This window comes from Rhinatrema bivittatum, chromosome 6 (genome assembly GCF_901001135.1).
Source record: "Rhinatrema bivittatum chromosome 6, aRhiBiv1.1, whole genome shotgun sequence".
Classification (NCBI taxonomy): Eukaryota; Metazoa; Chordata; class Amphibia; order Gymnophiona; family Rhinatrematidae; genus Rhinatrema; species Rhinatrema bivittatum.
Genome location: NC_042620.1, coordinates 214,256,312 through 214,279,383, shown reverse-complemented (window position 1 = coordinate 214,279,383; position 23,072 = coordinate 214,256,312). Strand labels below are relative to the sequence as shown.

The following is a 23,072-nucleotide window of genomic DNA, read 5'->3' as shown; positions in this document are numbered from 1 at the left end:
CTACTGTCTAGATGCATGTAGGCACCAAGCTCTGCTGAACCTTAAACATTAAAACTAATACTTTAAACAGTATATGCCATTTTATAGGAAGCCAATGTAAAAAGGCTAGGGCAGAATGTATGTGGATAAAATTAACAATTGGTAACGCAATCTGAAATATTTAACATTCTTTAAGTTATGCAAAATACACAGTTTATAATATGTTTGAACCAACACCTTAAAATATGGGCGAAGAGATAGCGACGAATCTATAAAAACACCTAAATTTCTAACTTGATCTTTGAGCAAGATGGGAGACTTGTCAAATTGAATAGTGGGGAAGGAACAGACTTTCTCTAATCTAGGTAGCATAATGACCTCTGATTTCTTAATTTTCAATTTTTAATTTATTCCTAGTTAACCAGTGTTTAACTTGGCTTAAACAGTCTAACTTCTTTTGTGCTGACTCCAATGACTTGGTGATTGGGGAAAAATATTGAATATCATCTGCATTCGATGTAAAAGAAACTTGTAATTTAGAAAGTAATTAACAAAGTGGAGTTAAATACACATTATATAAAATTGGGGATACTCCTGTGGAAAGTGATTGTAACTTGGACTGGGTATTCCCCCCAGTACTACCCAAAATGACTTCTTCCCCCCACCCCCAAAAAAAAACAAAACGATTTGAAACATGAGTATACTGTAGCCCCAATTCCTAAATCTTTTAGTCTCCTTACAATAATCTCATGGTCTAAAGTATCAAATGTACTAGATAGCTATAGTAAGACTAACAAATAATCTGTTCCTCAATCGAAACCCAGTCGGATGGCGTCAAGAGTAACAGTAGGGTTTCGCTACTATGTTTTGGTCGGAATCCAATTGAGAGTTGTCCAAAAAGTTATTATCTATGAGAGAATCCTGTAGCTGTTTGAATACTATTTTCTCCAGTAATTTGGATAACAGGGGAAGAAGAGAGACTGGGCAATAATTTGACAATTCACTCAGATCCGCACTGGTATTTTTAACTAAAAGGATATACTGTAGCTCTTTTTAATTCAGTAGGAAGGTGACCCTCTGTCAGCGAGGCATTTATCAGTTTGTTATAAACCGAGTAACTTCTGAAACCAGACTTTTTTTTATAATAGTAGCTGAACCAGAGTTTAATTTGCAGAAGTTCCCTTTTTGTTTCTGTAATATAGCAGACACTTTTGATTGTGCCACTGAATCAAATTCAGTCCAGGTTACCAAAGCCTCCTGCGGGGGATCCAGGTCTGTCAATGTCAAATCTTCCAATGACTTAACTATGTCAACTACTTTTTGGGTGAAAAATGCTGCAGATCTCTCAGTTGGACTATTGCATTTTGGATTGGGTCCCTTGATATTATCCGTACAATGCCAAATAATTCTTGCGGTCTTGAGGCTGCAGCGGAGATCCGTTCAGAGTACCATTTACATTTTGCCTGATCTAAATTTACTCTATAACTATTCAATTTGTTGCGATTATATATTTATTGCCTCTTCCTATTTAGTCTTCCTCCACTTTCGCTCTGCCCTATGCAATCCCTGCTTTAAACTCCTTAAAGTTGGAGCATACCAAAGAGCAGATCTTTGCCTCTTAACTACCCTAGTCTGAACTGGAGCCCATTTATCCAGTGAAGATTGTAAAGATGTTTTCCAAAGATCCACCAAACTATCTGCCCTCTTCAGTAACTGGATTTGCAAGAATTGGTATCCAATTTTCCTTCAATAAATCTAAATCTATTGGAGCTCTTCTAGCAATTAGTAAATCTTTTAAATGATCTATCTAATTGTAACGTAGAGTAGGTCAACTTACATTGAATCAGATAGTGATCTGACCATGGAACTTCACTATTTTCACACAGGGAACCTGACCAATGTTTTGGCATAAAAACAAGGTCGAACATGTGACCCTGTTTATACATTGAGGAGTTTTACCAATTGCACCCATCCCAATGCCTGTAAGGCTTCTAGCATATCTTGATATATATATTGGATATAGGATTACAGTCAATCCAAAGCTTAAAATCCCCAAGCAATATTGTATTCTTTATGTCCGCCTTTAGAGTCATTAAGCTATCCATTAAGACATCTAAATTTTTATCCAGATAACCTGGAGGTGCATAATTTAAGCAAAGACTCCAGTTCTAAGATGAAGACAAATACTAAAGGTACTATTATCTATTATCTATTATCTATTATAGATAGCTATAAAGATTCTTTTGCAATCACCAGTAGCCCACCTCCCCATTTAAATTCACATGGTTTAGAAAACACTACATAGTTTGGTAGTGTCAAATTATTCAATGATGCCAGATGAAAGAAGCCAGGACTCTTTTTCAAACACAAAATATCTGGAGAACTATCTGGTAATAAGTCTAGAAGTACTGGTATCTTCCTCTGAATCACCTGCCCATTCACTAACAGCAAAGATAATGTACCAGCGTTCCCTTTAAAGCCCAAACTATAAATATCTACAGCTTGCACATTTTTAAAACATCTTTTCCTAATAAAACCTGGGCCACCCTTAGGGGCAGTCCATAGTTGACCAAATGTTCTCTGAAAGCCCATCAAAGGCTGGAAACAGCAATTGGGCTAATTTTAGCACAGTGAAGCAACTCTCACTTAACTTCGAATAAGCCTCTTTGGGGTTTTTTTGGGGTTGGTGGTTTGTTTTTTTTTGGGGGGGGGGGTTAAATATGCACCAAGAGGAATCTCACAGAGCAAAGTGTAAATGGGGGACCCTTAATGAGTGCTACTTCTGTTGCAGTGGCAGTCTGGTATATTGAAGACAAACTGTATACAGTTTGTATTCAGAAAGAGCAAAAAAATAAAATGCACTAGAAACAAAGAGCAATGACATAGAAATAAAAACAGAGAGAGAGAATCCATAGAATGCAGATATTTAATTATGAACATCCTAGAATGGTACCATTTCTTGCAGGCCTGCTATCAGTAGTCTAAAAAGTGTTGCATCAGGAAGGAAGATGAAGTGGGGAGGAAGTTCTCTAGGGAAATAAGGCGGGTGGGAAATAGGAATGGGGAGTTAAAGAGAAGAGGGGAGGGGTCAATTCAGGGGGGAGAAATATTTGCAATGTAACTACATTATTGAAGGGCAGAGTGCATATAAGAGATCAAATATACTCTTGTTGATTTTTTTGGATTGTGAATAAACAAAGTGTCACATCATTCAAGGCAGAACAGTAGCTTCGTTAAGCGGTATGTAACAAAATATTCTTATGAAAGATCAAGCGTGCTTCCGATATTCGTTGGGGATATCCTGAAAACCCAACTGGTTGGGGGTCCTTCAGGACAGGGTTGGGAACCACTGCTCTAGAACTTCCTTTTTCAATTCTCTTGAAACCTCTCACTATCGCTAGCCCCCCTTGGACTTGCAAGTCAGCAGAAGGAGGAGAGCAGCCTCCCTACATCCAACTGCCTCTGCCTGTCCTATGCAAAATGGCAATCTTGCTGCTTTGCGCTTTTAACTGCGCCTTCCCCATAATAATAAAGACAATGTTACTAGCTTGCAGTATGCTCTTAAGTGTTATACAGTCATTCGAAACATTAAAAGGGCAGTTTTCAAAACGTTTTGCACAGGTAAACACATGTAAAAAGTCCATCAAAAATGGTTCTACCTTTGTGCAGAAAACATCACTTGTAATTTTGCCTGTATGAATAGGGGTAGGTTAGCTCTGGAAAAGTACTTGGGGAGATTTCTGGTGCATACTTTGTACATGTGGTGTGGGTGTCAATCTAGAGACCCACAGGTAAAAAAAACAAAAAGTAGCTACCTGCAGGGTTTAAAATATTACTTTCCAAGTGTTATTGATTTTTATAGAGTGTAACGTCTTTCCTCCTAGTGCATGATTATGTTTTTTAAAAATGATTAAGAATATATATTAGGAAAATAGAAATTGAAAAAATTGAAAGTTTATGTTTTAATATGGAGAATAATTCAGCATTACCTAGACTGAGTTCCTGTCCTTGGTCAGTAGACATGTAGACTCATTCATAAGTGAGTACCAGAGTGTCTGGTAATGTATGCGAGAAAACTATTGTTCTTTGTTTTGCGGTGATATGTGATTTGTGGTCTTACTAATTTTAGGTGACCAAATCTATGGCCGGAGTAGTGAAATCCATGGATGCCACGCTGAAGAGCATGAATCTAGAAAAGGTGAACAAAAATGTGCAAAACTACACCAGTGTTAACCTCTGTTCTGTTTTTATATGTTATGTCTGTCTCAACCACATCTGCTTCTTTTTCTAGATCTCTGCCTTAATGGATAAATTTGAGCAACAATTTGAAACGCTAGATGTACAAACACAGCAGATGGAAGACACAATGAGCAACACTACTACATTAACAACACCACAAGTAAGAGTGACTTTCTGTTATCAAAAAGGGAGTCCTTTATGTATTTATGGTGAAATTCTTTGGGAGTACCAGTTTTGTTTTGGGATTTTGGATTTGATTATTTGCCTTTCCAAAACTACATTCAAGCCAAGTTACATTCAGCTATAGTGGGTAGTCCCCTCCCCTAGGGGCTTACAATCTAAGGTCCTGATTTATTAAGGTTTTTCTCCCATTTGTGTCTATGGGGAAATATACTTAGTAAATGAGGCCCTAAATTTATAGCTGGGGCAGTGGAGGAGGAAGTGACTTGCCTAAGGTCTTAAAGAGCATCAGTAGGAGAAGTGAGATTTGAACCCTGGCTTCCTTGGTTCTTGGTCTTCTGCTCTAGCCACTTACGGTGCATCAGCACCAGTGTTCCCTGTAAGCTATGCATGTGTGCACGTGCACATAGGAAAATATAGCATGCATAAGAAAAGGAAAATGCAGTGTTCTTTACACTCTATTCTTACACATTTATACATTACGGTGCACACAATTTTTTGCATGCACACAGCCCACACAAAATTGGAGAAAATGTTGATAAGCACTGGTGTGTATGGTAACATCTGCATTTTATATCTGCTTTTCTATGGTGCTACAGTGATAGCCTTTATTGCAAGATTCCACCCCTCTGTGACACCAGCATCCTGAGATCACTGAAGGCAGAATTCGAGTAAATCATTAGTTTACCTGGGATAATGCAGAATGAAGATATTACAGCTCTACATCGGGGTGTGCTTTGCAGTAATAGGAAAAGTGAAAAAAGGGAAGGCAGCTAACTTACAACCTATGATTACTTTCAGTGTGTCGCTCGATTTTAATACATTGGTTACGAGAGAGAAAGTACAACGGTGGTTGTACTGCTGCTGCTGCTTTTGAGATTGTTCCTTTTTGTTCCTCCTAGATTTAAGACCTGTTTGCTGCCATGCCTTTATAACTAGAATCTCAATCTGACTGTATAAGCAATCTGATTCATTTCAGTATAGTGCCTAATAAGCAAAATATTTGCTCACTAAAACAAGAGTGATGCTGTAGTATGAAAAGTATAGATTTCTACTAGTTGTGTTGGTCCCTACAGAAAGCTGGAATCTCAGTAGATTCTGATGCCTTTTTAATAGACCTGCAATAATACAGCATTGGCAATCACATAGGATCCTTCTTCAGATGTGCTACTGAAAACCAGTATTCATGCTTATTTCCATCTCCCTCTCTCTTTTCCAATGTCTTCAGCCCTGACCCTTTCTCTCTTCTCCCCTCCCCTTTCTTTTACAGTGGAAGCTCTCAGCTAATCATGTCATCCTGCCTCCTCCTTTGTGAGCCCCAGGCCCCTTAATGGACTTGACGCTTGCCGGTCTTAAAAAGTCTCTGGAAGCTGTCGTTTGGTCTGCTGCTGTACTAGCTAGACTCTTTCCTTCCTGCATTACATTTTTAGTTCTGCCTTCCCAACAAATGTGTGAACACAGCAGCTAAGCTTCTGAGAGTTTGGTTGCAACTGATCCTTTATGAGCAAAGGACTTCTGTCTATCATGGCAGCCAAGCCTTCCTGCTGCCAGTTGTAGACGGAGCATCTCAGGGAGTGATCCAACAAGGGAATGGGAAACAGAGACCCTGGACTGCTCTGCAAATAACTAGCCTTTCCATAAAGGAAAGGCATTGTGGTGGTACGATCAGAGTTACCCCTTAAACACCAGCCAACATTTGAATTTTTCTATCTGGCTTTTCACCTACAAGAGATGCTTTTTTTCCCTTCGTGTTTTCTTGTTATATTTTTGGATTCTGGGTTTCTCTTCATACATAGTGGCTTTTTGAATACAGTTGGATTCTTTGACTTGAATAATTGTTGTTAATTGTTCTTTTTCATTTTCTAAGTCTAAAATGGGAATGCTGAAAAGCCGGTGATGTGGGTAGAACTGATCTGAAATTTAATTTATAATATGTCAGCTAGATGAAGTACCTGTTCTGTGCATGGGTCTGTGTGTGATGTGATCTCCGGGCCTATCTGGGTGTTGGATGTCTTTATCCTTCTGTGTCTGTCTGGGTGTGAGGTATAGTGTCTTCCTCTCTTTTTCTGAAGTGGTGTGTGTGTGTGTGTGTTCCTTTCAGCAATTTTGAAGAAGCCAAAACTGGACCTTTTTGTTGCTCTCTGGCAGTGGTGTTGTCTGGTGTTCATCTTCTGGTTCAAGAGCTGGCTGATTGATTGTCAGCAAACTTTGGAACTAGGCTGAGAATCCATGTGCACATTTTCTGCTGTTTCTTTGCAAAAATGGCACACTGGCCCCTTGCATGAAAAAGTTAAGACAGGCCGGTTGTAGACTGTACCTGCATTTTTACAGGATTGTGACAGGAAACCTTTGGGTACCACATCTTTAGTGACATGGTGCCCTCTGGTGGTCAATTTTTGGACGTTCAAAGTCCATGAAAAAAGATCTGGCTTTATTCATTATTTTATTTATTTACACACTTTATATACTGTCATTCCATATAAAGATCACAATGGTTTACAAAATTAACATTCGTATTAAACTGAAACCATTTGTTATTTTATAAGGAGGGTAATATTCATAGACAGGAATTAACATAAATCAAATAGGTTGTTCAAATACATATTAACTAAAGATTTAAGACATGAGGTGAGTAGTTCAGGCAATTAATCTGATAAGTTTTCACATGATAATCAATTCGATGTATTGAAATTCTTAAATTTAGTCATATCTAAAGATGGGATCTATATGGTCTTTCAAGCTCATGCATGTCATAATCTTTGGATGAATTGTTAGAATGGTTCAGTAAAAGTTCTCAAAATAACCACAAAGGGTCTAGTGAAAGATGAGAACCCAAAATATGCTAAATTCTTTCACTTAAAATAGTATTACTATGAAGAATATCTTAGATTCAGAACATGAATATATGGAGGAGAAAAACAACTCAGAAATCTGGCATACTATGGACTAGATAGGAAGAGGGGCATGTTTCACCTAGGTATTACCGCAAAGTGCGTTAACTTTTCGCACTTTGCCGTAATACCACAATTATAAAGGATCCCAAAGGGAGGAGCACAAGGAAGAATATCTGATGAAACTGAGGGAGACAAAGTAATCAAGATGGCAAAAAGTCAAGCGGAAGAAAGGATTGCCAAAGAGGTAAAGCAAGGTGACAAAACGTTTTTCAGATACATCAGAGAAAGGAGAAAAGTTCAAAGTGGTATAGTGAAATTGAAAGGTGAAAAGGATCAATGTGTGGAGAGAGATGAAGAAATGGCAGAAATATTAAACAAATACTTCAGTTCGGTGTTCACTAAAGAGGACCCTGGAGAAGGACCGTTGCTAGTTAACAAGAAACTGGAGGGGAGTGGAGTAGATATAATTCCGTTTACAGAAGAGAAGGTATGGGAAGAGCTTGGAAAACTAAAGTTGACAAAGCCATCAGGGCCTGATGAGGTTCATCCCAGGATAGGGAGCTCAGAGGTGTGCTGGGAAGGTCCACTGCGTGACCTGTTCAATAGATCCCTAGAAACGGGAGTGTTGCCAAGTGATTGGAGAAGAGCAGTGGTGGTCCCGCTTCACAAGAGTGGGAGCAGAGAGGAGGCTGGAAACCACAGGCCGGTTAGCCTCACCTCAGTGGTAGGAAAAGTAATGGAGTCGCTGCTGAAAGAAAGAATAGCGAACCATCTACAGTCGAAGAATTGCTGGACCAGAGGCAGCATGTATTCATCAAGGGAAGGTCCTGTCGGACAAATCTGACTCTTTTGATTGGGTGACTAGGTAATTAGATCGAGGAAGAGCACTCTGTCATCTACTTGGATTTCAGCAAAGCTTTTGATACAGTCCAGCACAGGAGGCTTGTGAATAAAATGAGAAGCTTAGGAGTGAGTGCCGAGGTGGTGGCCTGGATTGCAAACTGTTTCACGGACAGAAAACAATGTGTGATGGTAAATGGAACTTACTCTGAAGAGAGCAGTGTTAAGCAGAGTGCTGCAAGGATTGGTGTTGGGACCGGTCCTGTTCAATATCTTTGTGAGCGACATTGCGGACGGGATAGAAGGTAAAGTCTGTCTTTTTGTGGATGATACTAAGATCTGCAACAGAGTGGACATGCCAGAAGGAGTGGAGAGAATGAGACGGGATTTAAGGGAGCTGGAAGAGTGGTCAAAGATGGCAGTTGAGATTCAATGCCAAGAAGTGCAAAATCATGCATATGGGATGTGGAAATCCGAAAGAACTGTATTTGATGGGGGGTAAAGGGCAGATGTGCACGGAGCAAGTGAGAGAGACCTTGGGGTGATAGTGTCTAACGATCTGAAGTTGGCGAAACAATGTGACAAGGCGATAGCTACAGCCAGAAGAATGCTGCGCTGCATAGAGAGAGGAATATCTAGTAAGAGAAAGGAAGTGATGATCCCCTTGTAAGGTCCTTGGTGAGGCCTCACCTGGAGTACTGTGTTCAGTTCTGGAGACCGTATCTCCAAAGGGACAGAGACAGGATGGAGGCGGTCCAGAGAAGGGTGACCAAAAAGGTGGATGGTCTTCATAAAATGACTTATGAGGAGAGATTGAAGAACCTAAATATGTACACCCTGGAGGAGAGAAGGAGCAGGGGTGCTATGATACAGACTTTCAGATACTTGAAAGATTTTAATGATCCATGGTCAACAACAAACCTATTGATATCCACACAAGTTCAAGAAATAAGTGGGTTCCTGGTATAGTTTTAAAGTTCCACGTATAACATTTTATTGCGGCAACTCCTGAATTCAAGACACAGGAACCCACTTATTTCTTGCACTTGTGTGGATATCAATATATTAGAGTGCAAGCATTACTCCAGTGTTTTGTTGGATCAACAACAAACCTATTCCATTGAAAAAAAATCAGAACAAGGGGACATGATTTGAAGCTCGAGGAAGGAAGACTCGGAACCAATGTCAGGAAGTATTTCTTCACGGAGAGGGTGGTGGATGCCTGGAATGCCCTTCCGGAGGAAGTAGTGAAGACTAAAACTGTGAAGGATTTCAAAGGGGCATGGGAAAAACACTGGATCCATAAAGGCTAGAGGATGGGAATGAAGAGAAGAGCCATGGGGGTGGAGTACTGGAATGGAGGCTACTACCTGATGATTACTACCCTTACTCAATAAGCCTTCACAACTCCAACATTGCTCTCTGCTTAACGGCAAGGGGAAATGTGGAAAAGGGGATTTGCATTCAGATAACAACCAACAAGGACTGAACTTCACAATCTGGGTAAACAAGCTTGGGGTTACCTTGCTTATTACGGCGGTTACTACCCTAAACCAATTAAGCCTGATATCACTTTGAATGTATATACAGAGTTGCTCTCTGCTTCTATGGCAGAGGGAAATGTGGAAAACAGGTTTTACATTCAGACAATATCCAACAAGGCATTGATCTGTGCAGTCTGGGAACCAAGCATTGGGGTAACTTGCTTGATGCAGCAGTTACTACCCTTAATCATTAAACCTTATGCTTACCTTTGATGTAACTCCAACATTACTCTCTGCATCAATGACAGGGGATGGTAGGAAATTCGAATCAAACAGTTACCAACAAGGGCCCTGAACTTGCTGGTAGATGAAACGGATACGTATGGGAAAATAAGTGTGGGAGCTTGCTGGGCAGACTGGATGGGCCGATTGGTCATTTTTTGCTGTCATTTCCATGTTTCTATGTCCTACCTGCAACCACAGGGGGAGAGAGAGTAAGGCTGAGGTAGACAGACAGATCCTTGTAGTAGTAAGCTATTTATATCTCTATAGGAGGCCCACTTAATAACGCGAGGTGAGGTTTAGGTACTAGTGTAGGGGTTAGGGGCCACTTTTGACATGCAGAGTGAGACATACGAACAGAACAGTACACTCTAGTGAAGATTTGATGTCCTTCGGAGTGAGGAAACTCGCACAATGATGACATTTGTACAATGTTCTCTCAACCTAGCTCGATGTGAGTCTATCAAGCTCCTTTGAGAGAATTTGGTACAAATGTCATCGTTGTGAGTTTCCTCACTCCGAAGGACATCAAATCTTCACAAGATTGCACTGAAAAACAAGGAGGCCAATGGGGACTAATGAGTTATTAATTGGATGGAATAAATTATTGTTGATTCAAAAACTCAGCAATGGCACTAATGCAAATACTGAACTTACGTTCCTTCTACATTTATATCAAAAAGTCAATAATGAAACAAAAATAATCAATTATGAAAATAATTGGAAACAAAATGTTCTTAAGCATGTAAAAAATATATTCTTGAACATATAGAAAAATCCTGAAGTGGGTTTAATAAAAAGGGCTCCAATCTATTCCTGAATTGAGACCCTTGGTCTCCAATGTCCTGAGTCGAAAAATTTGTTTCTTTAAATCATTTTTAAATTTGTCCATTGTCTTATGTAGTTCCTCTAAATGCTCATCAAACTTCTCTGTGGCAAATGAAGGTTTAATTGATGTAATCTGTTTGTACCTGAATGTAATCCACTTTGAAGTGCTGAAAGTGGAATATAAATTTAAAAAATATAATTGTTTTAACTCTGTGCTTAATTTCTTGGATGATTCAATTATTAAAATCATCAAGTCCAGAGAGCACTTGTTTATAGCTAAATGGAATTCTATTTTACACGATTCATCTTCGGAAAAAGGTTTAGGCTCTTTCATTATACAGAGTCCACCAAATTTGCAAAATTCTTTCACTTGAAATATTCTTCATAGTAATACTATCTTGGATTCACAACGTGAATATATGGAGGAGAAAAAGAACTCAGAAATCCTGGCATACTATGGGGGTTATTTACTAAGGATTTTTCCCATAGAAACAAAATGGGAGAAAACCTTTAGTAAATGACCCTCTGTTAGCAAACTTTGGTATGGCAATATTTTTGTAATCATCGGTCAAAAGTCAATAAACATTCTGACATTTTGCAGAAAATCCATTCTTTAATTTTGTTTTCTTTGTATAAAAAACTTTTTAGATTCTTCTATCCATTTGATCTAAGTAGAAAAGAATAGAGACAGAATAATAGGTTCATAACTTTTTTTTTTCTTTTTCTAGAATCAAGTGGATAATCTGTTACAAGAAATGGCAGATGAAGCAGGGTGAGTATAAAACAAATGCAGCAAAAGAAAATTAGAACAATTCTAAAGGATCTAACTTTTATATTTGTTGATTTTTTATTTACCCAAAGTAGTTTACTGCATATTACAATAGCAACATACTCATGGAGGTCATTTGCAGCCTCGCTGTTAAAAGGTATATAACTGATTAAAATATCAGCAAAAATCACATAACTTGACAGTATAAAGGTGTAACTGAAGGACTGATTTTTAAATAGATGGAAAAAAAAAAGACTAAGCTTTACCAGCAACACAGCAGAGTATTAGTGATTTAAGTAAAAAAGTAAACACCAGCATAGCAGAACAGTTTGTAGTGGCACATTTATGGCATCCAAGGTGATGCCAGACAGCTTTCTGTAGTCAGTTTAGCAGCTTTGAATTGCAAGTCAGGCATTTTAAGGCCTGACAGTAGAGTCCGGGCTTTTATTTATTTACTATATAAGCATTTGGTATTCTGCCTTAACCAAGCTGGTCTCAAGGTGGATTTTTGTACCCTGATGTTTACCTTTGTACTAAGCTTAAGGGAATTCCTGAAGTGAGAGTAATCATGTATTTGTTTTGGAGCTCTTCTGGGAGAGAGTTGCAGAGGGCTGGCTGGGAAAATTGAAAGTAGAAAATAAGTTAACTGCAACATGTGAAACATTGTGTCCTCATTAGTCCCGTGTATTTTCACCCTGCAGTGGAATTTTGGCATCTCTGTCCATGAGGCAGTATAAAGCACACATCTAGCCAGACAGACAGGGAAGAGTGTAATTATCTAAAAATGGGCTCCTATTAAAAACACAGGCATAAAATGCCACAAGTGTTTAATCACTGTCCAAGAATAAAAAGGGAGGAAGGAAAAAAAATAAGAACAAAAGGTGGGAGAGGGAGGGAAAAGCCATTACATAGTAACATAGAAATGATGGCAGAAAAGGACCACATGCTCATCCAGTCTGCCCAGCAAGCTTCTCATGGTAGTATCTGCTGTGCCATGCAGATTACCCCCATGCTTCTCTTAAGGGTAGCAACTGCTGTTCTGTGCAGTTATCCCCAAGCCTTATGATAACCCATAACAATGTTTCCATTCCCTTTTTATTACTTGGCCAGTGATGAAACACTTTGGGCATTTTGTACCCAGTATATGTGAACCCATTTTTTGATAATCACAGTATTACATTTCTTTGGCTGACTTTTTTTTTTTTTTTTCCCCTTCATTGCCAACCATTCTTTTGCAATGCCTCTTGTCTAGTGCAGGACATCAGTGAGATAGCACTAGTAAAGCATTTCAAGCAGTGTTGTGCTAAACCGGGCAAAGAGCCCTTCACTTATAACCTTGAGACTGAATGCAGAACTATCCTCCTTTCTCCTTGAAAGATGAATAATCTATTTAAAGAGACACTGTTCAAGTTTGTAACGTAGTAATGACTGGGAACATTGAAACACAGGGGGGGGGAAAAAAACCAAACAAATACATATTGTCTATCTAGTCTGCCCATCCACACCACACCTGCTCAATTCATCAATCTATACCACTCTCTGAGATCCTCTGTGCTTGTCTCATGCTTTCTTAAATTCAGATACTGTCCTTGTCTTCATCAGCTCCACTGTTCCATGCATCCACCACGCTTCTGGAAAAAAAAAATTATTTCCTTAGATTACTCTTGTCTATCCCTTTTCACCTTCATCACATGACACCTTGTTCTAGAGCCCCCTTTCCATTCAAAAATCCCCACCTCCTATTGGTACCTTGGAGGCATTTAAATGTCTATCATATCTCCCCTATCCTGCCTTTCCTATAGAGTGTACATGTTTAGATCTTTAAGTCTGTACCTATATGCTTTATAAGGAGGACCACTGACAATTTTAGTAGCCACCCTCTGGTTCAACTTCATCTGGTTTATATCCTATTGAAGGTGCAGTCTTCATAATTATACACAGTATTCCAAATGAGGTCTCATCAGCGACTTATACAGTGGCAATATTATCTCTTTTCTGCTAATCATTCCTCTTCCTGTGCCAGTCAAGCATTTTTCTAGCTTTTTCTGTCATCTTGTCCACCTGTTTAACCACCTTAAGGTCATCAGATACAATCACTCCCGATCTGCTCTTCATCTGATATAGTTACTGCTAATTAGCCCAGGTCATACTTAAACAACCTAGAACACCTTTACTGTGTTCAAGTAATAAAGCATATATAGGAATTCAGTAAAGATTTTATTATACAAGCTTTCAGCTGCTTTTTATTATCCTGTTTGTCATTAGTTGCCTTCTAAGCTAATTAAGACCAAACCCAAAATCGTGGACTGTTAAATACTCCATTGACCTGCTAGACTCCTCAGCAATAGAAGAAAGACCCAAAAAATAGCAAAAGAAAATGTGCTCAACAAATAAATATGTATTCTGCTATGACATAAAGCTCTTGTCCCATCTCTTAATGGAAATATGACAACCATCATATAGTGTCACTCTGCGAATGGCTTATATATGAAGCCTATGAAGCACAAGGACTCTTTTAAGCATAGGTCGCTTATATTGAATTCATATATTCTCCTGACTGGAGCTATAAATGCATCAGAGAAGTGCACTACTTGTGAGAATGTTATGTGCACTTAAGCAGACTTCAAGACCACACGAGAGTCTGCCAGTTCCAGAGATAAGTGCACATAACATTCTCACAAGTAGTGTACCTCTCTGATGCATTTATAGCTCCATTCAGGAGAATGTATGAACTCAATATAAGCGACCTATGATTTAAAAAGTCCTTGTGCTTCATATATAAGCCGTTTGCACAGAGTGACACTATATGATGGTTGTCTTATGTTTCCATTAAGAGATGGGACGAGCTATATGTCATAGCAGAATACATATTTATTTGTTAGACTCCTCAGCAGGGCATCTCTGGTGCTGTCCTTCTCTCTCCACTATCTTCTGTTACAAGTATTCCTGTTGCCTGATGTGAATCAAACTGCAAAATGTAAAGCTCCAAATCAGGACTGTCCCCTCTGAGCACGGGGGTGGTGATAGGTGCTGAGGACTGGCTAATGCCTTACTGTCAGGCTTTTGATAGACCATCTAAACCATAAGGCACTCCATGCTCTTAGCTGAGTTCAAAAAGTGATCATCCATCATATGTCCCTTTGTTCAACTTTGATTTTCCAGGTACCTACTGTGCTCATTATGGGACCCTTTTTCAGTTCAATTAAGTTTCTGCAAAGCTTGCAAATATAATAACAAAACAAGTCTCAAGTACAGTTTATGCAGGAAATATCTGTCAAAAAGAAGAACTTAAAGGGCAGAGGAGAAGCTAATTGTGTATATGTATACATATAGAAATGTCTGTTTCTCTGAGATGGCTCAAATGTGCATTACAAATTGAAGTACATGAAAAATCTAAGCAGATATACTGTATTTATATTTAAGATGTATTCTACACAGACTCCTAGGTTACAACTGTTCCACTCCCTTGAGTTTTTGGAATACAAATGCATGACTCTGCCTTTTTTTTTTTTTTTTCATTAAACCTTATCTACCAGATTCTAGAACCCTCCCCATGTTTTCCACAGCTTCCTGGGTATACACCCTATTGCAGATTCTTGTATCATCTGTAAAAAGACAAATCTTTCCTGATAATCCTTCTGCAATTTCGCTTATGAAAATGCTGAAAAGAATCAGTCCAAAGATTCCATTTACCGCCAGCCTTTGTCACCTTCCGCTCAATATGTTTCTAACCCAGTCACTTTAGGGCCCATACCAAGGGTGCTCAGTTTTAGTCGCCTATGTGGAAATGTATCAAAGGCCTTTTTGAAATCCATGTACACATCTAGCACTCTCCCCCTATCTAACTCTCTGGTTACCCAGTCAAAGAAATTGATCAGCTTCATCTGACAAGACTTACCTCTGGTAAAGCCATACTGCCTTAGATCTTGTAATCTGCATTCCACAGTTTTAGCGGCAATTTTCATTAAATTTTCTTACCACAGAGCTAAAACTAGACAGCCTGTAGTTCCCAACTACCTCCTTATTTTTGTGAAGAGAAACCACATCCAGAACTTCTCCCGACTCTAAAGAAGCATTGAAAAGGTCAATCAGCACAGCAGTCAAAACTTCTCTAAGTTCCATTATAACCTTTGGATGTATCTTGTCTGGCCCAATAACTTCAGTTTTAGTTTAGCTAACCTTTTACAAATAGTCTTCTGAAAATCATTTCTGGTTTACCTCCTTTACAATCGTATTTGCATCCATTTTCTGTGGTCCTGCTCCTGGTCTTTCCCCAGTGAATATGGGACAAATTTGTAAATCAATTTGCTTTTCCCTTGTCTGCCTCTAGATATTTGCTTTAATATTTACTTGCAGAAGTACATAAAGTAGTCTGTGTTGCTTTATATATTGTTCCTGTTCATATCCCAGCTCAGTCCAGACAAGTGGGTTTTGCCTCCCTACCAGCAGATGGAGTCAGAAAACAAAAACTTTTCTGAAACTTCTGCATAAGTTAGTTGCCTCCTCCTTCAGCAGTTCTCTGATTCCAGCAGATGGTAGAGGTGAATATCCTGATTCTTGTGAGGTTTCCCTGATGTGTTAGCTTCATGGGCAGGGCAAGCAGGGGGTTGGTATCCCTGGTATAGCTGGGCCTGAAAGCCAGTGGTTCTGGCTCCCTCCTTCCCCTTGAACTGCTCTCACTGGCCCTCTGGTATCTGAATCACCATCAGGAAAGTATTCCCTTTCTCTTTTTTCTGGGGGTTATTTTTACAGGCCTGTCTATTAAAAAAAAAAAAAAAAAAAAAAAAAAAAAGCAGTGCAGGTGCAGACGCTGATGGGCTGGTCGTGAGACAGACAGGGGAGGAGAAAGAATGAGCGGTCAAGGCCCACTGGGCACCCCGGGTCAGGGAGGGCTTCAGTGTGGCCTGTTGGCAGCCAGCTTCCTGTCGAGCATGAGGCACATGTGGCTTAGAAAAGCACAAAGCGTGCACATCATGGCGGCGTCAGTGGGAAGTGGCAAGTACTGCAAGACCAGTGAAGTGAAGACTACACGCCTAAGTATCAGCGCAAGATGTGGTAAGTGCGCATATAATGGCGGCGACTGGGTGACGCTGCAAGGCCTGCAGAGAAAAGTGCATGTGCCTAAAGTGTGTCTCGGGCAAGAGTGCGCATAATGGCGGCTGCAGGATGCAGCAAGAGCTGCAAAGCCCGTGGAGAGAGGTGTATGTACCTAAAGTGTGCCTCAAGAGAGGTCTTGGGCAACCACTGAGGCAGCGTGGGATAAAACAGTCACCCGATCGGCTACAGCAGGTGAGAGAGCTCAGCTGACAAATGCAGAATGATGGCCATTTTGTCATTCATTGCATGGCAATTAACAAGCAGAATCGGAAAGGGAGGGATTTCCCATCCCGTTTAACGCTGGTCGAGTATGATTTCCCTGCAGATCCAGAGAGGTGGTGGTGATGAGGCTGGGAATCTCATGAGGAAAGATTCCAGCAGTTTGGCAGGAATTTCCTTGGACTTTGTCGTCTTAAGGCATAAAGCTTTTTTAACAAAAAAGGGGAGCAGCAGACTAGTGTGCTCTTCCACTGGGGCCCCAGCGACAGGCTAAGATGGGCAGATGAGATTCTCAGGGAGGGTTGAGTGCTTTTTTTCAGCTTGCTAGACCTTCAAGGTCATCGGAGCAGTGACGCTGATGACGCAGATCCCTCAGAGGGGTTCAGGGGTCAAGATGATGGCCCTGGAGGAGAGCCCTTTGGGGGTTCAAGAAGGATGAGCTGTGGTCTTTGATCCCGCATGTGCTGGAACAGTTGGGAGTTGAAATTTATCAGCTGGGGTCCAACCATGAAGGTGGGGGGTGACCCTGTTAGGAAAGGCCTGCAGGGGCCCCCAAAGCCTTTTCATGCCATAAAACAGTAAAGAAATTGGTTCTCTGGGAGTGGGATACTCCACAAGCATGACTGAAGGTGGGGAGAGCTATGGCTAAGCTCTATCCTCTGCCAGAGGCTGATACTTTGGTCTGTGCGGTTATGACGAAACCACCAAGACAGAGCATTCAGCCACGCTAAAGGTTGCTCAGGATCGGAAGTTGATGATCCACCTGAAATGGATGTTCAAAATTTCGACCTTGGGTATGTGGGACTGGCTGCGGTGGGTGCAGAGCTTGCAGGCAAAAGGACAGGTTTCCTTGGCCTCCGCTAGGCAAGCAGCACGTCTGGAGGCAGCCATGGCTTATATGGTGTATGCGCCCTATGATCTGTTCCGGACCTCAGCCGGGATTATGGTATCAGCAGAATCGGCTAGATGTTTTCTTTGATTACTCAATTCGTCAGTGGACGTCTTGTCCAAGTTCTAGCTGGGTGATCTCTTTAAAGGGAAGTTAGTGTGCGGCTAGGATCTGGAGCAGCTAGTAAACCTTTTTGGGGGAAGTCCAAGGGCTAAAATTGCCTTGAGATAAGCCGAAGAGAGGGTATCATTCCAAAAGCACTATACAAATACATATAAGAGTGAGACCCTGCTGCTTCAGTTTGCTACTGCAGCACTGAAGACAATTAAGCAGGGCATTCAATCAGAGGCCAAAAATATTACGTTCTCTCTTTCCCAAAGCCATAGATAAATGTATTTGAATTGAATTTGACAGGAGTCAGGTGCTACTCGACTCCTGTCAGTTTTTTGCTGCACCACATTAACACGGCTCTGAAGATATTTGAATTGAATTTGTAATTGAATGCTTTTATAGTGGCTGAATCACTTTTGAAAGCTTTTCCCTTTCATCTTCCTTTATGGTGGTGCACCTGCAGATGCCTCTAAAGCAAAGAGTGGGTTTATTCACTCTCACGAAGGTGCAGATCTGAGTTTTAGGCAAACAGGTATAGGAAGTGTACACCCACTCAGAGTACACACATTGGAGTGGCTTTCTGGTATATGGCCTTGTTTCCAGCCTAATGAAAATCTAGTCCTGGGCTTGCACCTGCCCTGCACTAACATGTTTTAATGTACATAAGCATGTATGTTTAAAAAAAAATAAATTTAAAAAAAAGTGTACTACTGCAGCCAAAATGCAGAAATTTGGAATTGTATCAAAATGGAACCAAGAACTTGTAAGACTTCAAATGCTTGTCTCAGAAGTCCCTAGATGTCATCTTTCAGATATTGGCTCCTTCTGTTGGCTAGTGTGCCTGCCAATAGTAGGTCACAGACAGATGGACATGATTTCTATTTAAGGCATTCTTGTGTTACTTCGTACACAGTCCCTAAATATCTGCATGTCAGACTGCATGCTCAGCTCTGAAATAGCAAATATTTTACAGAAGAATTTAATTTCTTACAACTTCCTGGAAGAATAAAAATGCCACAGGAAAATTGTTTAAGCAAAAATGAATGCCTCAAGAGCTATGGGACTTTGGCACAGTTCTTAAATTTAACACCTTCAGACAAGTTCCTCACACTTTTGGTACCGAATTTGCTTCCAAGTGTGTGGGGTTTTGTTTTTTTTTTAAAATCCTTTTTTTCTGAAGTTGTAAAGAATTAGTGTTGAACTAAAGAGACTGTTTGTTTCAGAACTGCAAATAAATAGATTTGTAGACTTTTTGCACTATTTTTGCCCTGCATTTGTCTAAAACTAAAATCAGATTCTGAAAGTATAAAGAAGAGTCCATTTCAGTGTGGTACAGCACAGCTTAACTTATTCCGAGTTATAAGGAAAATGGTGAAAAGTACAGAACTAAAAACTGCAAAACAATATTAATTACATAAAACAGCTTTAAGGTGCTAAAGTCTTCTGTACAAAACTTTTTCTTTCCCATTATATTAAAAAAAAAAAAAAAAAGTAAAATTGTAAAGCTTTTAAACTTTGCTTTTACGTTGCACACTCAAATCTCAGCGGTGTTGTGATCGTATTTACTGCATATTAGGATGCTATAAAAATGAAACATTTTGTTATTTCAGCCTTGACCTGAATATGGAGCTGCCCCAGGGTCAGACGGGGGCTGTTGGTGCAAGTGTCGCTTCCACAGAACAGGTAAATATATATATTTTTTTCTTTTTCTATTTATTGTGGCCCAGCAGTTTCCTCCTCTGCCTTTGAGTTGTCAGCTCACTCTGAACCGGGGCTGGGATTTGGCACCAGGAGCCTTTGGGGGCCAGTGCAATTATGTGCGCTGAAAGCGGGCGCTGACTTTTCAGCGCCCGCTTTAACGCACACATGGTGCCCGCAAGGAGGACGCCATTCAATATCGAAATTAGGGGGTTGCACTAGGAAGGAGGAGCTAGGGTCGCTTGCACGACCTTAGCGCCTCCTTCCTAACGCGACCCGCCGCAGCTGCCGGTTACGAAGACTGACGCCGGTAAACTCTGCTTCGGTTTTCATAATCTGCCTGTCTCCCAGTAATGAAAATGGCCGCCAAGTTTACCGGCGTCTGTCTTCATAACTCTGCGGTCTGCTGAATTTTTTTTTTTTTTTACTTTAAAAAAGAAGTACAGAAAAGCAGTGTGTTCTGCTTTTCTGTACTTCTTTTCAATGTGCTCAGCTATTAATGCCTGCTGCAGGCAGCCGTTAATATCTGAGTGATAAATGTGCATCTGAAACACATTTATCTTTTTGCATTCGGAGTGAATGAGTAATAGGCTCATTTACATGCATTTACATGTGATGAGCACTATCTCGTTCACTCCGCGTTGGACGCGTGTTATTGCATTAGGGGGTGGATTAGCGCCTATTTATCCTGCGTCCGACTGAGCACACTGTATTGCATCGGCCTCTTTGTTCTCAACTATCTGGGGAATTTTACCCAAAAATAGTTCCTTTTGCTAGAATTATTTTTTTTTAACTTTATTTTAAAATAAAGAATTCAAGTTTAACTTCTCCCCATTAGCATTCCAGCTCCTGCTGTATCATCTACTTCTGTGCTTACCTTTGGGTTTAACTTATCTTACACATTTTATAGTAAAAATATGTAATTTCTTGAAAGAAAGTTTGCATTAGGTGATGGAGTAATGATATAAATAGGTAAATGTGTTTGTACCTCCAGCTAATGTAGGAAATATGCTTATCCATAGTTCTGCAGACCCTCCACGCAGTGAATAGAAAAGCAGTGCAAAAATAACCAGCTCTACAATAATTCAGTTGCTATGTTGGCTTCAAACTGAGCTGAAAGAAGCTGCTGTCATCTGTCATTGCATCACAATCTGCCATGCTTATTTTTGCAGGATGATCTCTCCCAGAGACTTGCACGCCTTCGGGATCAAGTGTAATACAGCAAATCTGTCGTATTTCTCTATCTGCTCAGCGACATTTTCTCAGTCTGTGTGTGTATATATGGGACATGCCAGAACAAGAAACCTTGATGTGTCTCAGCGCTTAAATAATATTTGTACTATAAGATTCTTCATTTTTTGGCTTGCTATACTTTCTACCTATGAGGAAGAGCTCCAAGGAATAGTTATCCACAGTTTTCTTGTAATTCTGTACAGTACATTTTTGAAGTTGATTTTGTGGAATATTATTTTTCCAGGAATCTTTTAATTTAACCTATTGGACACTCCCAAAGCACATGTCAATGTTGAGAGCATCCTGCAAAATGAAAACACTATATTGATGTCTTCGGCTATCAAACACAGTATCATTTTTAATTGTGAAGGGTTCTGCTATTTCAAACTTTCAGATTTAATGTTTTGGGGGACTGTGATACGGTTTAAAGGATGTTCACATTTTAAATTGCTTGCAGAGCAAAACAATTCATGTGACCTTGACATGGTAGGAACAGCAAAACAGTGCTTCAACAACGCACACAAAACAAATAAATCTATTAATCTCCAATTTTAGTTTATATTTTCATTTTACAGCACTCATAATAGCTCTCTAGAGTCTAAATAAATGGATACGGATGTGGTGAAAAGAAAATACAAGAAGGATTTTGTGTTGACAACTATGATATCTCAAGTTTCTAGTCTGTTCTTACTTTTTTTGGTTGGCCAAAGGCTGCTAGGTGACATCTAATCTGCAAAATTTAATGCTTTCTGATTTCTTCCAGGTTCAACTAGATAAATCATGATAATTAAACAGTCATAATTTGCCAGGAAAAAGAATGATTTCTTCTTTCTCAACAAATCATTTAACTAGAGCAGTGGTTCTCAACCTTTTTTCTGTCGGGACACACCTGACAGATGGTTCTCACATGCATGATACACTGAACCCATGATCGTCTCGGGGCTAGATGTAAAAGTACAGTTTGCATCCACGGGAACCCCCCCTAACCCACAATAATGGATGTAAAGCAGAATTACGACATTCCCCATACAACTCACCCTACAAAAAAGATATTCTGGTTCTCAACTCAAACTCCTACTACCAGGCTCAATAGCCCTACTTATGAAAAGACAGCAGTTTACCACCAATGCATGTCCACTTAAGAAAACACAACAAGTAAGACTGATACAAACACTTATATGCTAGTGAAATATCTCACCTCAGTAGCACACACAGAACCGACCTAACAAACTCCCAGGATCTGCAGTTATGTACATAAACTAATCTGCACACAGTTACACCTGTATTATGGAATGTATTCAACCAGTAACAACCCTATCTATAAAAAGGCAGCACTACAAATATTAAATCAGGCCCTAAACACCAATTTCCCTGTACGTACCTGGATCAGTCCAGACTGTGGGTTGAGCCTCCTTTCCAGCAGGTGGAGACAGACTAAAACTGAAAGGATATCCTATATGAGGACAGAGCCTATCCTATAACCCTTCAGTATTTGTCTGTCTCCAGCAGGTGCAGCAGGTCTCCCTTCGGTATCCTGTTCTTGGCTAGTCAGCCTTCTTTTCTTCATTTCTTCCGGGATCAAGCAAGTACTTATTCCTTAGGGATTTTGTCTTTTTCTTCCTGTCAAAATAAAAAAAAAAAAAAAAAGGTTAAAGTTGATTAGGAAGTTGGTAGATTTTGGATTTTTCTTCAGGAGACTGCTCAGTCTCCTGGCTCTTGCCGGACGCAGGGGGGCTTTGCCCCTTGTGCAGTGCATAGCCTGTGTCCGTTATCGATTCCAGGTGTGGGAACCGAGTCTGGTAGTCCAGTTCTCGTCTCCCCCTCCTCTGGCTGCCGAGGGGTTGTAGGTTTCTGCTGCTGTGCTCAGTCTGTTAAAAAAAAAAAAAAAAAAAAAAAAAAAAATTATATAGTGCCAAAGGAATCAGGTTAAGTTTAAAAGTATTTCCAGTACTTTTATTACTTACCTACAGCAGCAGACCCATATTCTTTATTTTTGGTTCTCTCCGGGCTTGAACCGGCAGCCAGACAGGCAGGAGTCAGCAGGCTTCCCCCCTGCTTCACTCCGGGCCTGCAGGCTGTCGATCAAATTTTTTTTCTCTGCAGTTTTTTTCTTCAGAGCGGCTCTCTCTTTGCCGTGGCAGGCAGCCTGCCTCTTCTGGGTCAGCCCCCTTCGCGTTTTTTGCGAGGGGGCCTCTGCTCTGCCTCCCTGCCGGGTGGGGAAGGTCCCTCCCCGGTAGGGCAGGCAAATTTAGCCTGGGGATAGAGTCCCCAGAGCTTGGCCAAGCCATTCCGGGTCAGGAAAAGCCCAGGAATGGTGGCCATTTTGAATT

The 23,072-nt window shown here is 40.3% G+C and overlaps 1 protein-coding gene across 1 annotated transcript in view; it reads left to right on the top strand.

Annotated features, from left to right (window-relative positions):
* CHMP1B (charged multivesicular body protein 1B) overlaps nt 1-21,536 on the top strand; it is a 50,099-nt gene extending 28,563 nt beyond the window's left edge. Inside the window, exons 4-8 of the mRNA XM_029606540.1 lie at nt 4,109-4,177; nt 4,271-4,378; nt 11,455-11,498; nt 19,422-19,494; nt 20,682-21,536. Of these exons, the coding sequence (XP_029462400.1) occupies nt 4,109-4,177; nt 4,271-4,378; nt 11,455-11,498; nt 19,422-19,494; nt 20,682-20,726 (339 nt within the window). The 3' untranslated portion in view covers nt 20,727-21,536. The remainder of the gene's footprint in view (nt 1-4,108; nt 4,178-4,270; nt 4,379-11,454; nt 11,499-19,421; nt 19,495-20,681) is intronic.
* The last annotated feature ends 1,536 nt before the right edge of the window (nt 21,537-23,072 follow it).